The sequence below is a fragment of the Clupea harengus genome, chromosome 17 (genome assembly GCF_900700415.2).
Source record: "Clupea harengus chromosome 17, Ch_v2.0.2, whole genome shotgun sequence".
Classification (NCBI taxonomy): Eukaryota; Metazoa; Chordata; class Actinopteri; order Clupeiformes; family Clupeidae; genus Clupea; species Clupea harengus.
Window position 1 is genome coordinate 25,501,594 of NC_045168.1, and position 17,199 is coordinate 25,518,792.

General features: G+C 41.6%; 1 protein-coding gene across 1 annotated transcript; it reads right to left on the reverse strand.

Annotated features, from left to right (window-relative positions):
* Positions 1-802: 802 nt before the first annotated feature.
* dipk1c (divergent protein kinase domain 1C) lies at positions 803-17,199 on the reverse strand. The gene is made up of 4 exons (XM_012816906.3): positions 16,209-17,199; positions 8,511-9,242; positions 5,191-5,355; positions 803-1,302 (listed from the first exon to the last, which is right to left on the reverse strand). The coding sequence occupies exons 1-4, from the start codon at positions 16,419-16,421 to the stop codon at positions 1,045-1,047; spliced, it is 1,368 nt and encodes a 455-aa protein (XP_012672360.2). The 5' UTR covers positions 16,422-17,199; the 3' UTR covers positions 803-1,044.

Genomic DNA, 17,199 nt, shown 5'->3' on the forward strand with positions numbered 1-17,199 from the left:
CCATCTGTTCACCATTGAGGCGTTGATGTATGTATATGCCTAAAAGTAAAGGCCCTGACTGTTAGCAGCTGTGGTTTGAGTTGCAGGAACACTATTAAGATAAGGCACTGAACAAAATGACTATTTGAAATGGCATGTACTCTTCTATCTCTATATCTTGTTGTGTTATGTTGTTGAGGTTGATGATGTGACAGTAATTTCAGTAATACATGAAAATATGGAAAATATGTTAAATTACTTGGGCTAGTGGTTAGGGACTTCCTACAGCAAGTCATCATACCCAACAACTCACACTACCCTTTCTAGCTTTCTCCTGGGCCAGCCTCGGACAGACTGATCCCCCATTTTATAGCTTGGTTCTGGGCCAGCCTTGGACAGATGGATCCCCCACTTTTTGTTTGGTTCTGGTCAAGATAGGTCAAGAAGGTAAAGGGAAGTTTTTCCTTGGTACTGTTACCCACATGCTTGCTCTAGAGGACCAGGCCTTTGGCTTTAATACATTATATTATTTAAAATTATTTTAAATTAAATTATTTTAAATTCAATTATAAATGATATAATTATACATTGTTAATGGTGCTATATAAAGGAATTAAACAGAACTGAATTTAGAATTGGAATAAGTAGCCAATCCATATCTATGTGAACATTTCTTGTATGATAGTATCTTTGACAGACTTAATAATTTTTACTGCATTTACGTGTAACCCCTCAAAATCAAGAGTTGAGCTTTTAGGTATTTTACTGTTTCAACTCGTATTAGCTTATAGCAGTAAAGGCAGTAGACAACATTGTTCAGTTGGTCAAAAGAATTGTATTGTATTAATGCTCGAGAAAAAAAACACTCATTCTCATGCAATTCAACTTTGCATTTTATACAACATTTCCAGTCATTTTAGTTCTTAAAAGTGTATTTATCTGTATTTATAATCATTTACTAAACTGTGAAATGAATGAGAAATGCAATGAACTTAACTATTCCATTGCATCCTATTAGGATATAATTTAACAACTCCAGGAACACAGAGCAGATGGACTAAAGCTTTAGAAGTTCAATGCCGTGTGAGGGTGTCCTGATCTGATGTGTGCCTGTTTGTTGGCTGCGCTCTCCTGCAGGAGGTGCGTTAGCAGTCGAGAGAGGCGCTGCCTGATGGCTCGTCCAAACTCCACGTCCAGGCCCCCCTCGGTCCCCTCGGCACACTCCTGCACCGCACTCTGTAGTTCCACCTGCAGGGGGAGCTCTGCCTTGGAACCCAGGACCGTGGGAGAAAACCAAGGTCTGAAGATCTTCTCACAGATCACCTATCAAAAGGGAAGAGAAAGGAAGAAAGCAGGATGAGACATAACCCAGACAAGGAGGGTGGACAGACTGAGAGCCTCGCGAAGGGAGAGCAAAATTACCCCTTGGGGGTCAGTTATTTCAAGCATAACCTCCATTTCATTATCAGCGACTCCATCATCAGCCATATTCCCGTTACCCATCTGTTTGAAGGGACAGAACTGCAAGATGTTTGACCTCTCAGCCCCAACACAAAGCCTCTTTTGTTCCTCAAAGCAGACTGCATAATAGGGTGGAAGGGGTCACCAGTGGACACGGTAAGTGATCACGAGCATGAGAGTCTGACTCAGTGGGGTTCTACACTTGGTTTCGTCCAACCAGAATTTGTTTGTAAAGCAAGAATGACTGATGGAAATGATAAATACATTTTGTGTATGTGCGTGTTCGTATTCTGATCTCTCTTTCTGTATCTAGTTCATTTTTATTTTTAAGAATATTAGAAGAGGGTGATGGTGTCACTGTGTGATTTTACTGTAGCTCTGAAAAACATAAACACGTTAATCATTTTCACTTTTGAAGTGTTTTGCAATTAAGTTTTATGTCCCCAGCAGTAGCACACCTCTTTTGTATTGTGTTAGATGGTAAGTTAGGTTTTTGCAGTTCAAAATGATTTTGTTGTTAAAGTTGTTACCATGAATCAGTGTCCTCCGTGGGGAGCACAAAGACCCACATACACATATCCCCAACACCAACACATATCCCTACGCATTATGGCAATCAGAGTGACTCATTTCATCTTTGGGGACATAAAACTTAATTGCAAAACACTTCAAAAGTGAAAATGATCAACATGTTTATGTTTTCCAGAGCTACAGTAAAATCACACAGTGACACCATCACCCTCTTCTAATATTCTTAAAAATAAAAATGAACTAGATACAGAAAGAGAGATCAGCATACGAACACGTACATACACAAAATGAATGAGTATCATTTCCATCACTCAAAGTTTTACTTAGTTTTACCTGTCAGTCAAAGGATATTGGAGTTGTGCTTCGACACAAGTCAGTCATGGTCGGATACACTATTTCACTGTTGACTTGTACCAGGGAAATGGAGATCATTCTAACTCTCGCCCACTCTCCCTCTGCATCTGCAGAATTCCTCTAGACATCATAGTGGCCAGAGATGGCCGGAATGTTTCCATAAATGTAATGAGTTGTAAGCAGTATTATTGACTTATATTGATCCACACCACAAGTACTTCAGACCCTTGTAAATGTTCGTGTTTTTACGTGTTACTTCTGTCAGTCTTCAATATGAGAAAGTGGAAGTTTTGGTGTTAACATGTTTAGCTAGCCAGCTAACAGTATAACGAGTTCAGCCACGTGTGTGAACCCATTCTCTTATAATTTGTTGCTTTTGATACCTCTACGTATTTCCCGCGGCAAAGCAGCTCAGAATGTGACTTAGCCGTCTCTCTCATATTGTCAACTATCACTAGTGAAAGCAGCCACAGTTTCCAGTCAAGAAGAGACTCATTTACTAATATTCACCAATATTCACTATTGGAAATGTAACTTCTGAATCATAGCATTTAAAAGGAAGGTGCCGATCCAGTGGCTGTCCTATAGGCCAGAGTGAGGTATTTACATTTAGTTTTAGCAGCTACAGGGAGCCAGTGAAGGGTGACCAGCAGAGGAGTTACATGTGTGTGTGTGTGTGTGTGTGTGTGTGTGTGTGTGTGTGTGTGTGTGTGTGTGGAGCTCCAGGGTGACCAGCAGAGGAGTTACATGTGTGTGTGTGTGTGTGTGTGTGTGTGTGTGTGTGTGTGTGTGTGTGTGTGTGTGTGTGGAGCTCCAGGGTGACCAGCAGAGGAGTTACATGTGTGTGTGTGTGTGTGTGTGTGTGTGTGTGGGTGTGTGTGTGTGTGTGTGTGTGTGTGTGTCCTCTCTGGCTGATCAAAGACCAAACGTGGCGTCGCATTCTGAATCATCTTCAACGGTCTCACTACACATGCAGGAAGACCTGTACAATTGCATTGCAATAATCTAGTTTGGACATAACCAGGGCCTGCCCAATACGTTGTGTAGCATATTTTGTGAGATAATTCCGAACATTATAGAGTATGAACCAACAAGACCTCAAGACAGAAGCCAAATTTTAACTCCCAAGTTTTGTGCATATATAATTAGGGTCAATGAAGATGAACCGAGCTGGATGTTAATATTTTGTGGGATAGCCCGGTTGGCTGGGAATACGAGGACCTCAGTTTTCGAAATATTGAGTTGAGGGTGACAATCCATCATCCAAACTTAAATATCACTGAGGCATGCAGACATTTGAGCCAAAATGATGGAGTCATCTTTGTCGCTCCCATGACACACTAAATGAACGTCCACTGAGGTACAATTAAAGCCAACTGAGTGCTTTCCCCCAAAATTCCCAGTTTGGACAGCATCGAGAGGAGGATGTCATGGTTCACTGTGGAAAAGGCTGCTGACAGGTGTAGTAGGATTTCATGACTGAACAGAGACCTTCGCTACTCTCAATGCTTCAGTCACAGAGAAAAGAGCCGTTTCAGTATAATGACCTCTCTTAAAACCTGACTGCTTAGGGTCTAGCAGTTTATTCTGAGACAGGAAATCAGAAACTTGCTTGACTTGCAAGACACCCGTTTCAAGAATCTTTGACAAAAAAAAGAAGTAGGGAGACCGGGAGTCTATAATTCTTCACATCAGAAGGGTTAAGTGAAAAGTTCTTAAGCTACGGAGTAATCCGAGCATGTTTGAATGATGTAGGAAAGTTTCCCGAACTGAGTGAGGCATTGACTACTTCTGTGATAGCAGGTGAAATTGTAGGCGAGAAGGGTGGTTGGAATGGAGAGTCCAGGAGACATGTCACAGGACGACTCAGTTTCAGAAGTATAGTGACTTCTTCCTCATTGAGAGGGGAGAATGATTCCGACAATGCTCCGATGTCCAGATAAGGGGAAACCTGTTTAGGAGGGTTGGAGAATTGCCAATGACCACATTTCGGTAAAGAAAGTTGCAAAGTTATCAGCGGAGAGGGAGGTGACTGATGTCAGAGGCGGAGGGTTAAGTTGAAAGTATAAAAAGGTTTCAGACTGTCTATGGCATTGTCAATCTTATCCTTGTAGAATGCCTTTTTAACATTTAGCAGAGGTGTATCTGCTGTTGTCCGTGGTATTGACATATGTTCTTACCATAAGTGCGGACGGGGGTGGGTCTGGGACGCCAGACACCACTGTTGAGTGATGAGTGGTTGTGGGCCTAATTCACTGAAACCCTGACAAAGGAAGGTGCCTACCCAGGTGAAAGACATCTTAAATATTGTTTCTGTTAAATATCTGTTTGATGGTTGTAGTGCACCCTGTTGTTTAAACACTTGTTGGGTATGAGGACTTGCATGTGACAGTGAGAGGTCTGTCCAGTGTGGGAAGTCCCCAACCGATAGCATGCAGTATTTAACATCTTTTCCTGTATATAGCTAAGATAAAAGAATATATAAATTGTCAGTAATGCAAAATAATTCCATAATGTAATTTTATTTAGAATATGAAGTGACAGACTTCCTGTGTATTTAAAAAAGAAATTGCACCTAATAATTAATTGTGCTGGAAAGCATATCCATTTGTTCCTATTTGTCTTTTAACTTAATTCTAATACCTGATGGTTTGCTTAATGTGGCTGACAGACAGTCAAGTTTACTCCAAAATAATAATAAAAAAATAAGAACTCATCTATCTTGAAATGTGTACTGCAATGCATTTACTTTGACGGTTATATGTTGATAAATGTTTATGTTACTGGATCTCTGAATTAATAGCTACTATGAGTACTGTAACCAATCCCCCCCCCCAGAAACTTGGCGTGTACTAGAATGCTTACCTGCAGGTTGCTGTTTTTGCGTTTTGAGCCACATTTTTTTGTGTGCGTGTCACACTTGGAGACACAGTCAAAGAAGTTGCAGTCTCTGTCACTGGTGCAGTTCTGCTCTAAGATATCCTGCATTTTGGGCTCAAAGAAAGCCATGTCCACATCTATAGCCACCACCTTCAAAAGAACACAGTTACAGAGGGTTTGTTAGGCACATGGAAAGCCAAACACACAACAGGCAACATCACATCACATTGTGTTTCATGTGGGAAGCACTAGGTTTGCCTATAACCACATTAGGTTTGCATGTCTATTTAATATCTTAAATGATTGCTGAAATATGTGTTATTCAAAAAGGAGCCTTTATACCTTGTTTGGTGATCATTAAAGCAGCAGTAAGGAGTCTAAAGCTAGCTAACTACCTAAATGGCATGAAAAAACCTTCTATCTAACTATCAACAGCTCAGATGGCACTGATAAAAGCCTGCTAACATGCTAACCGGTGCCTTTTGGCAATATAGTTGGCAATGACGTGCCTTGAAAGCTTTTCTGACATTTTTACGGGGTGTTCCATCCGGAACACAGAACAAAACCAGGCTGACTTCAGTCAGAACTACATAGGGCATATCCTGGATGACTAGTGGGGACAACACGTGTGTTTATCTGTCCTTCACATGACCATATTTAAAGATTATTCCAAAACTAGCTTTCAGCCGAGTACAGCTGGGGCCCCATTTAATAAATAAGGGATAATGTATCAGCCGCTCAGTATTGAAAAAGAAATCCTGACAGGATGAACAGGACTTGTTTAGTCCTGAGGGTATTTACTTTCTGATACTGACCAGCGGACTATACAGTATCCTGCTTGTTATACGGTGACTTGCCAAAGCGATAAAAGACATTACTCCAAAAAATCTGTTTGTAAGTGATTTTGTTGCCATTTGTGGCTTCTGCTGGGGAAAAAAATTGTTCTTCAAGCAATTAAAACATTAAAGTTTCAGGTGTTGTGTAGCAAGTTATTACTTTCTGAGTTTGCTGAAAAAAATTGATGTGAATCAGAAGCACAAAACCAGTTACCAATGGCAGTGGTCATTAATTTTTTGCAATAGTCATTTTAAAGAAATATCGGACCTCCTAATGTTGAAATGGCCTATTCAAATCAACGGAACATTCTGCAGCATTGTCAAGAGCCGTATAATGCGATAATAATAAATAGAGTGTGTATATGCTAAAATCCACACCAAGTTCAGAGATAAAAATAAAAACAGTCTTTGACGTGGAAAAGTTCCACGTGAGGTTCCAACTTGGCGTATGCACATTTCTTTGTGGTAATGTTGGGTCCTGCAGGTAGTTGGAAATCGAACAACAACGATTACATTTTCTCACTCTTACAATTTGTTTTATTATCAATATGAGCAGAGGTTGTAGAAGTCTAGTTTAACAGACCTGTATGTTACAGGCTTTCAAATGAGCAATACTGTGTGAGTCTGGATTAACAGACCTGTACATTACAGGCTTTCAAATGAGCAATACTGTGTGAGTCTAGTTTAAAGTACAGACTGTTGTTGAGACGTTGCTAACATTAGAAACACTTTAAAAAATTCATAATTTCGTTACTATAATTTTGGTTCATTTTACCTTTAGAATATAATTTTTTTCAACAAAACTCTTCAAGGGGATTGCTCCTATCGGGCGAATATTCGCAATCCCAGTAACGACAGCAACAATGTTCTTGTGTTTTCTCTTGAGCAACATTGAGTATTGGCAGTGTATCCATTTTTCCAGTCGTCTGGACAACTGCATTAGTCATCTGTAAAACAAGCCCTCACGGACATCTACATTTTTCCATTGTTATTTGGTCACAGGTGACTAACATGACAAATGACTAACGCCTCTTGGATAATCACCCTTCGTAAATTGGGCTTTATTAGTTACATCTGGTCATTGTGCAATTAGCCAAGTTAAACATATCTAAGAGAAAAACACCCTACGTAAATATGGTCCACTGTTTTTCCAGACTTTTATTTTTAGATACCATTTAGTTAGGCCACGGACTTCATTAGAACAGTTTTATATGCTAATGACATTGATGAAAGGCCATCTACAAGGCGGAGACTTGAAACGATTCAGCTGCGCACAATTTCACAATCACTTGTGATTTATAGATGTCAATGCTGGGAGAGTGGCTGACGCATGTATTTTTGAGCATATTTTCCATGCCCATGCACAGAAATGGCCGCCGCAGATCAAATGAAAGATGGTTTCACAACAACAGGCATCATTATACACACAAGGGCCCCGGGGTCTTGATTCAATCCAGGCCATCACTCCGACTCTTTTACAGTCATAACCAAAGACATGTGTGATCCATGTTATAGGGAACACACACAACCCACAGCAGATAGACACTAGATGTGTTTATGTGTAGGTAATAGTATAAGTTATAATGGTGAGAACAATGTTATCACAGTCACAGCCATCAGCATTAGGACATATAGACAAAGAGCAGTGTTTTTATCTATCGAAATGACTGACAAATGAAGTCTTTATAATTGAGTTATGGCAACACAACCCCCCTTGGGCTTCCCCCCTCCTCTCAGGACATCAGTCAGATTCCTGTCCTTGATGCGTGGCTCTGGGTTTATGAAAGAAAACTAGTTGAGTTCAACAAGTTAACTGTCTTAACAAATGTTTGTATTTGAAGTCGGAGGGTATTTTATTCAAACCTAGCGTGTTGTTGGCATGTTGTTGAAATGTGGTTATTAGATGTGAGTGGAAATATGAGGCAAAGAGTGTTTAACGTCATTTGAACTAACAGGGCCAGTGCCTCTTCAAGGGGAGAAGGAAAGAGCCCACGCATTCAGGTGAAGGAGAGAGAAGAGAGATGATGCATGAGGGACAACATTCTATGGATAGATTCTTAGTGAAATATTACTGTTTCAACCCTATTAAAGTTGGCGGACTGTTGGTTTTCCAATTATAAGAAGGGGTCACCTATCTGTATTATCTAGGAGAGCTCATTTTTGGTCTTCAGTGTTGGCAGGTCTGAGGGAATGATTAAAAAAAAAAAAATACATATTCTGTCAATTTTCAGATTGGCCTCATTTCACTAGAGCAGGTGCACTCAATATTTCTCGTGTGTGTGTGTGTGTGTGTGTGTGTGTGTGTGTGTGTGTGTGTGTGTGTGTGTGTGTGTGTGTGTGTGTGTGTGTGTGTGTGTGTGTGTGTGTGTGTTTGTGTGTGTGTGTGTGTGTGTGTGTGTGTGTGTGTGTGTGTGTGTGTGTGTGTGTGTGTGTGTGTGTGTGTGTGTGTGTGTGCAAGCATTACTCAACTGTAAGATCTTTCCTGATGGCAAAGTTTTCAGGCTTGATGTCACAAAGGTGAAGATGGTGGGAAAAGTCCTCTTCGAAGTGTCCGACCATATCTAAGAAGCTGAGCGCAATACGATGTATCCTGTCCCTGTCTATCCCTGGTCTCGCATATCCATTCCAAGAGGTTTGGTCTAAGCCAGACGAATCATCTATAGAGAAGATGTTTTGATCCCAGGCATGTCCGGCCACAAGATACTCCACAGCGTAAAAGTGTCCACACGAGCCCACCACCTTGGCCACGTGCTGGCTCAGGTCCTGCAGCACCCGGAGGAAGGTGTACTCCTCTTGCTGAAGCAGCGCCCAGAGTGAAGCCAGCTCCGCCTGGGTGTAGACCCAACCCTGTTCCCTCACGCGCTGGCCCCAGAGCCGAGGCAGTGTCATGTTGACGTTGGTCTCCAGACCCAGGGAGTTCTTGATCTCCAGGGTGGCGTAAAGGACCACTTCCAAGGGTGTGAGCTCCTCTTGAACCCTGATGTTCCCTGGGGTGTCCAGGTAGTCCAGGAAACCAAAGGGCTCGTAGGAAGAGAAGTTCTCCAGTTTAGATTTCAGCACCACTGGGACGCCACGCCAGTCCGCCACCATCACCTTCTTGCCGTTCTCATAGTAGAGGCAGCGCTTGTACTCAACCGTACCCTCTACACACAGGTCTTCACACAGGTCGCCCGTCAGGACACCCTGCTGGTACTCCTCACACTGGAAGACACACAAAAACAATTATAATCATAAAAATGTATTTCAGATAAATATCTGACTCTGATACACTGGATCTTTTTTGATCATTTTTGGTGATATTATTTGTTAACACATTTGATTATTGCTCATCTCTTGTTGGCTTGAGTTGGCTGCTATGGAGTTTATGAAGGATTACACTGAAAATCCTCTTCTGACACATTCCAGCTGTCCGCATAACAGCTGTTGAGCCGACTCTACTGAGAGTCGACTTGGCTAGCTGCTGGCCCTTTGTGTATTGATATAACATGGTAGTGTCTCCCTTAAGAAGTTCCTTCTCTTTTCTTGAGCGCTGCTGTAATTAAACACAGATAACTAGGGGCAGTGCTCAGTCCTGTTGCTGCCGTCATAAAGTCTGTGTCCCATCTTTCCCTAAAAATGAAGGGAAGGGTCTAGTCTGTGTCCATCTGTGAAAAATTTAACAGTACCAATAGATGTTCGGTGTCTTCCCACACAAATGATTTTGTACATTTCCAGGCAGCTGCCAGGTTCCACACATGCTATCCAGCTTCCCAGGCATCACAGCAGAATAGTCAGCAGCTGTTTTCAGCTTGTTTGCATACTAACTTTCCCAGGCAGGACTCTACAGGGTGGTAAAATTCATGCAAGTTTTTCAACCCCAAATTCACAAAAAATTTACATACATATATTATAATTCTTGTATAATATTGTATGTTGTAGTAGTGTGAGACTAGTATATATTATCACTCTTGTTATATATATATACGTTAATGCCTTTTTTAGGTTGTATAGCCTTTTTCACTCTGGCAGGGGGACTGCCAATGGAAACTAGCCTTTTGGCTATAATTGGGTGCATTTACATTTTAATGTTCATGAATGTACACTGTCCCTCTTGATCAAATAAACAAATTCATTGATTGATTGATTGTTCTGTGTGAAATTAGACCATCCTGGACGTGGTTTATGTATCATGATGGACTCATAACTCTAGCATGCCTGCACACTATCCCCTCTCTGTCTGAGTATGCTTTATAGACACAAGAGAGGATGGGCTGAGGGTTCCTGCTAAATACTGTAAAGAAGCACTGCACTGGTCATTGCTGGCATGTCAGGAATGCTATGAACTCGCCACCAGAGACTATGTTCCCCACATTTCCATCCCATACATTCTTTTAAAAAAGGCAAATCAAGTCTGGGGAATTGAAAGTATGCCAAGTTAGAACAATTTCTTCAAAATGCCTTAAACCGCAGCAGATTGAATGGAAGTAGAAACATAAAGGGCCATTTAAGCTATGCTGTGTGTGACCATAAACTTGATTTTGTGATGTTTATACATGATTAAGTGAGTGGAACAATGAAGGCATTCATCCTTCCACAGAGTTTGATCTGAGTGACAATGCATGGCCCGTATTGCAAGGAATTCAGTTCGCTGAGAACAGTGCTATTGTGTTGGCCCAGCAGAGCCTAATAGAATAGAACAGAACGGAATTAAATTGAATAGAGTAGAAAGTCAGTCATCCTACCTCCCTACTTCGCCAAGGACATCTACAAAGGTTTGTCTTTATTATAACCTGTGTGTTTGCAGAGTACACATTTTCATTTGCATATGGTTTACAATCATTTATGAATGAAATATGGATTTTTGATTTTACAATTTCTCCTCGTCTATATATCCTACTAAAATCTATAAAGCGCCCTTGATGTCCTCATCAGGATCACTCAGTCATCGTGATCATAGCAACATAATGACATTTTTTATTTTAAATGTCCAAACATTTACACACATAGTATCAGTACAATGATGAGTCTTGAAATGTGTTTCCTTCATTTTATACCGTTTTCTTTGATTGACTTTATGTGTCCTATGCTGCTCTGCTAACTTCAGGGAGTGCAATAACGGGTTAAATGGCCCGAAATAGAAACACTTTGTATATGTTCTTATTGTTTTCAACAAGTTATTTGATGAAAAAAGTCATTTTGATTATTTATATTCCATTTTCATAATAATATTATCGTATTTTCCCAACTATTAACTGCATATAAACTGCATTACAATATGTTTAAGTCTACTCATTAATCGGTCCCCTGGCGACCTAGTAGGCTACCATAAACAACAATCCTCTGACACGCTTGCAGTCAGAACTGCAACCACTGAATTAACGTGTTGACTTCTCCCCCTGCAACAGCCAATCCGATTAAAATTCTTTTGTCAAATCTGATCATTTTCCATGTGTTGTGATAAAAGGTAAACTCACTACAATAGCTGCCATAAAAGGCACTATGAGAACCCATTAAGCCATCAGGTGTTTTGGATTGGCCCTGCTTTAAGCTTCAAGAGGTCACACTAGCTGATGTTCCTCTTTCATGTGATCAGACCCCCACCATGTGGAAAGACCACAGATAACCCTAGGAGAGCAGTAATGATCGAGTCAAAGCACATTGGAGAGTGGGGCATTGGTAATTACATCAGTCACGGCTACACAGGTGTCATCGTGGATTTGGAAGGGCATGTGTGAAAGTTATGTGTAGGCACCACATTGGCGAAAACAACTGCTGAACAGTGCAGGTTCTGAAAAGGCACTCTCCACAGTTTGAGCCATCTGTTTGGAAGTATGTGGAGAGCAATTAAAGTAATGTAGAGAATTGATTATACCCACAAATTGAAATTTTAAACCACAATGTTTTTTTAATGAACCATTCAGTCTGTTAAAAGGACCACTATTTCCCAGGTCAAAACCACTGTTATAATCACTATGCAATGAAATACTTTGAATATGTTGGTGGACATATTTTGCAATTTGCTCAAACATTGTCTGCTTGCAGTTAATGCTTATTTGCTGGAGCAAATAAAGTAAATAAATTGATAAATTGTAGTAACAAGTCTACCCATATTGAGACTTTTTGCTTTAATAAAGACCAGCGTTGACTTCATAATATCCATGTTCAGTGAGCGTGGGTGATATTAAAGAAACCCGACCCCGGCAGAAATATGGTAATGTTGCAATCATCCGTTGAGAACAAACTCTACACAGAAACCTTAAAAAGTTACTAATTTTCCAGTTCTACACTTTCGCAAATGAAGTCGTTTTGTGCTTAAACCGTTTTGGGCTACACTACACACACACACACACACACACACACAGTCCCAGAAACATTTAATTCCCCTAAGACACAGACACAAACAGAAATGGCTTACTCAGGAACACAGATATTTACTTAACCTTAAACAACAAAAAGGCATAACCTGCATATGAATATAAGATTCACAACACATTAAGTCTGATTTGCAACTCTTTCAGGTCTTGTCTGGGCAAGGGAATTTCCCCCTCATACCTACATAAAATGCATGCATTGATTAACACATAATCAACTGTGCTTTGTAGATAAAAAGAGCGCACATTTATGTAATAAGTGTTTAATAGTAGCCAGCGGGTTACAGGACTGTGCAGTAAGTAAATCTTACTCCCCAACAGGCACAGGCACCCATGGATTTTAGCCTCCTTACTACTAGCACGCCCGCCTCCCATGCCCCAGGATGAGAGTTCAATTCCAGAGCGAGACTCTACTTGTCTATGCAACATCGGAGACCCGGAATGGTGAGTGAGGTTTAGGCCGGTGAGTGTCAGATTAGCCAGCGGGTACAGTGCTGTGCAGTGAGTAAACCTCGTTGACCTCCCTGACACCGTAACAGACATGCTAACAGCAGGCGCTAGCACCCATGGGTTTTAGCCTCCTTGCTAGCATGCTCACCTCCTACGTGCAAGGTTGCGAGTTCAAGTCTAGTGCGAGGCTGTGCTTGTCGACTCTACACAACACAGGTTACATGTGCATCCCTGTGCCGTGCATAGGGATGTTGAGTGACCGTATCAGTCTGGTAATGTAATGATAACAACAATATAGTCTCTATTCATCCACATATCTGTGTTAATTTATAGCTTGTTCAACATAATTGTTGTTTATATGCTTGTTCAACATAATTATGTCACAATTGCTTGTGCACTGCTTTAATTCCCATGCCTGACCCGTGCGGTTACAGTTAGTGGACTCAATTACTGTTCAACAATTACACTTCTTCTTTCTTGCAGAAATGCATGTCTCTTCTTCTTTGTTGACCCTTCCGTTATCCTTCCAGCAGTTGAGTTTTGAACATTCTATTAAAAGAATGCACTTATCAACGATTGCAGCTTTTAGAATTCCATGATATATTTTATGTTTCTGCATCAGATCATTTCTGTAGAATGTTCAGTTTACATTACATTCTAAACACCAGTGTGTGTTTTTTTTTTAGGGTTTTTTTTTATGTCTTGAAAGAGTAATGTACGGCAACATCCAGAATGCTTTATAAGAACAGATAAGGGTAAGGGATAATGTATTGTCTGCTGGTCAGTATAGGAAAATGAATCCAGACGGGACGAACAGGACCCAACAGGACTGTAAGTTTCTCATGGAATACTTTGTCAGAATGCAGCTATGTTGTGTGATAACCTGTGATATCTAAAAAATATTCATCTTTAATGTATCCTGTAGACACCACTGTTGAGCCTTCTGTGTGTATAGATCTAGGTATGATTTACAAACTGCCATGCACCCTCTGACTCTACAGTGGGGAGGACAGGCCTTTTGGAGATGTCTGGCCCAGATAGGCTGGCTCTCATGCTCTCACTCACCTGCTTCTCTCCTCTGTCTCATTGTGGAGCTCAGTGTGGTGATTAAAGCCCTATATTTACCAGAGGCATTGGCACATACTCATATCTACTTACATTGAACACTTGTGGATATCTGTGTGTATTAGACCTGACACTGCTGGGTTGGGCGAATGCAGGTGCACTCTCTGTTGACAGACTCTGTTGGCATTTTATCTACTCAGCATTTCCAAATAAAAAAAATTAAAAAAATGTCCAATTGTTTTGGTAAAATCATTCAGACAGGTTTTATGTATTATATTTCGCCCTGCACTCTATTTATCGGATGGTTTAGTCCTGCGTAGGTGTACTTTTCCCTGCCTTGGTGTACTGCACTCACACTGGTCACGAATGAATGAAAACGGAGGAAACTGTCAGGAGATGTGACATCTCGTCCACATTTGAAAAAAAAAAAAACAAACAAACAGTGTCTGGACGAAGGCCCTAATTCATGGCGCCTGCACTGGGGGAGGAAGCATAGGTTACGCAGCATCGCTGCTCTCCAGTGTAGTCTGCGGAGTCAGCACCATCGAAGGTAGGTGTTTCAGGACCAGAACCGTGACTGATACCTGTAGGAAGACCCATGTCACAAACTGTATGTTTGACCGACAGAAGCGACACCTGCAACCTTTTTCTTTTTTTTCTTTGTGGCTGCTGCGCTGTATATTCCACCACACAATTTGATTCAACATTCCCTCCTTGTACAAGCCATCTGTTCATCTGCCCCCTTTTTGCACCTAACTTTTGAAATATTATGTTCTTTCACAGGGCTCAACATATCTAGCGGCGCCTCTGGTCTTGAGATCTTGTCAGTTCACAATCTTCTTTTGCAGGCCCTGGATATGTTTAAACTATACTATTGCAGTGTAATTTTAGTGTTTCTGCATGTGTGGTGAGACTGTTTCAGACGATTCAGAATGCGGCTAGTGAAACCACTACAGATGATCCAGAACGCGGCGGCGCGTCTGGTGTTCAACCAACCGAAGAGGGCACACGTCACCCCGCTACTCATTGAGCTCCACTGGCTGCCTGTAGCTGCTCGCATTAAGTTCAAGTCACTTATGCTTGCTTACAGAGTGATTGCTGGTTCTGCTCCCAGCTACTTAAATGCTCTTGTAAGGGCAAATGTTACCCCAAGGATGCTGCGCTCGTCTTATGAGCGTCGTTTAGCACTGTCGTCTGTGCAAGTACGGCAATCTAGACTATTCTCATTAGTAGTTCCACGTTGGTGGAATGAGCTGCCTAGCACTATCAGAGAAGGGGCGTCCCTCTCTACCTTTAAGAAGCTCTTGAAATCCCAACTCTTCCTAACTTGCACTTCTACTGGTACTTAACTTGCACTTACAGAAGTTACATTCCTGCACTTTTTTTCTATTTCTTATGTAAAATAGTATTTATTGTAACACCAGGTCTCTATTGCTCGTAGCTTGATTGTTCTCTCCCTTGTACGTTGCTTTGGTTAAAATGACTAAATGTAAATGTAAATGTAGTCGACCTCATTTACTTATATGTGTTTCTACAGAGTGTTAAGAGAATAGACAGAGAATAAAACTGGCGGATCCATGCCTGTATGTTAGACGTGTAGTCCACCCTCTCCCTTGGGTCCCATACCACTATCAACGCTATCAAGATTTTTCTTGAATGTTGGGTGCAGTTGCTGTAGATAGCTTGAAAGTGATTTTAGATTACTGAATGTGTAAAATTCCAGTCATGATTAGCTCTTTGCTATATATGGTATGAGCTCATGTCTTGACTGACTTAAAGTGTGCTTAGTTACTGCAAACATTTCTAAATGAATCTACACGCTGCTGTTTCTGTTTGAATTGAGTTTGGTTCCGTTAAACTATAAGTATTAGGATTGGATGTTACAGGAGATCAGAGGCAATTGTTTTGCACCCAAGTCACGGTCTCTCAGTCTCAGTCTCAGTTTTCAATAACAGCCAACAACTAGCCATAAAGACAACCAACAATGAGGCAGAACATTATAAATAACCAGTGTGCCAACAAAGTGTCTAGCCTCATTAGACAAATGCAATACTCCGCTCTCATCCCTGTCTGACTCCACATACTAATTCACTGGAGTGTATACTATGTTGCAACCACAGTACTGGGAAATGGTAGAATAACCATTGGTGTTTCTGTGGTCTGTGAAATAGTGACCGTGTCTTTTCGCCCAAATCAGTCTAAATCAAAAATGTACACACTTTGCACTTTTTATGATGTCCTGCAGGGAGTTGATATTGAAAACGAATGAGCGATCCCACAACAATAAACTTAAAACTCCTACCACTCGATGAAGTATTCTGCGGCTCTTGTCATCCGTGCAGACATCTGAGAACATATTCCTGTGTACAAACAACAGGCCGTTAAGGAGCAGCCAGGAGCCGAACCAGAGGACCGCGAAGAGGAACGTACTCCTCCTGCACACCTTCAGACTCAGCCACCTGAGAAGGCAACACTTCCTGCCGGTGCCCAGGGCCCGGCATCGTGATCCCCACATCCCTCACTCTCTTGCTCCTGCTCCTCCTCGCTCGGGCTCGGGCTCGGGCTCGGGCCTCGGGCTCGGTCCCTGTGTGGTTCCCCAAACACTGTCAGTTCAGTCAGATCAGAAAGAGGCTTGATCTCTCACTGTGGTGCTCCATGGCAGGCGCTGAGGTAAAGGGCACATGGTTGTGGAAAAGTCCAGTCAAAGGTGCCCCTGAAGGTATTCTGCTCCATCCTCTGTTTCCTTTGCCATATCAGAGTTACTCCTCTTCACTCCTTCCTGCTCTGGCTTCACAACTTAAGCCCTATCTTGTGTGTACTCCTTTTTGTAGTTTGTCCTCCTGCATTTCATTCAGGAAAATGAGAGGGGGGAGAGAGACACAGAGAGAGAAATGTAATGCTCGTTGTGACTCAGTGAGTACTCTGACACTGAGCTCTTCAGTCTTTTTCAAACTGGAGACCCTTTCTCCTTCTTCCCCTCATCTCTCTCCCACTCCTTCTGTCTGTTTTTAACCTCCCACTTGGTTTCCTTTCTTTTTGTGTTTTTTTTTTTCCTCTTTGGGCTTTCCTGTCTGTCTTTTTCTTTACCACTACACCCCACCCCTTTCCCTGGCTTCCCACCCCTTTTTAAGGCTTTTCCTTCTCTGGGTCGCCCTGGAAACAACCAGCCTTCCCCTGTTTCCTTGGCAGCCAAAGGAAGCCCCTCCCCTCCTTAAATGTCTCCACAGCTCTGTCACACCATGTATTGGGCATGAAAACCCAAAATATAATCCATCGCAGTAGCCTAACAACAA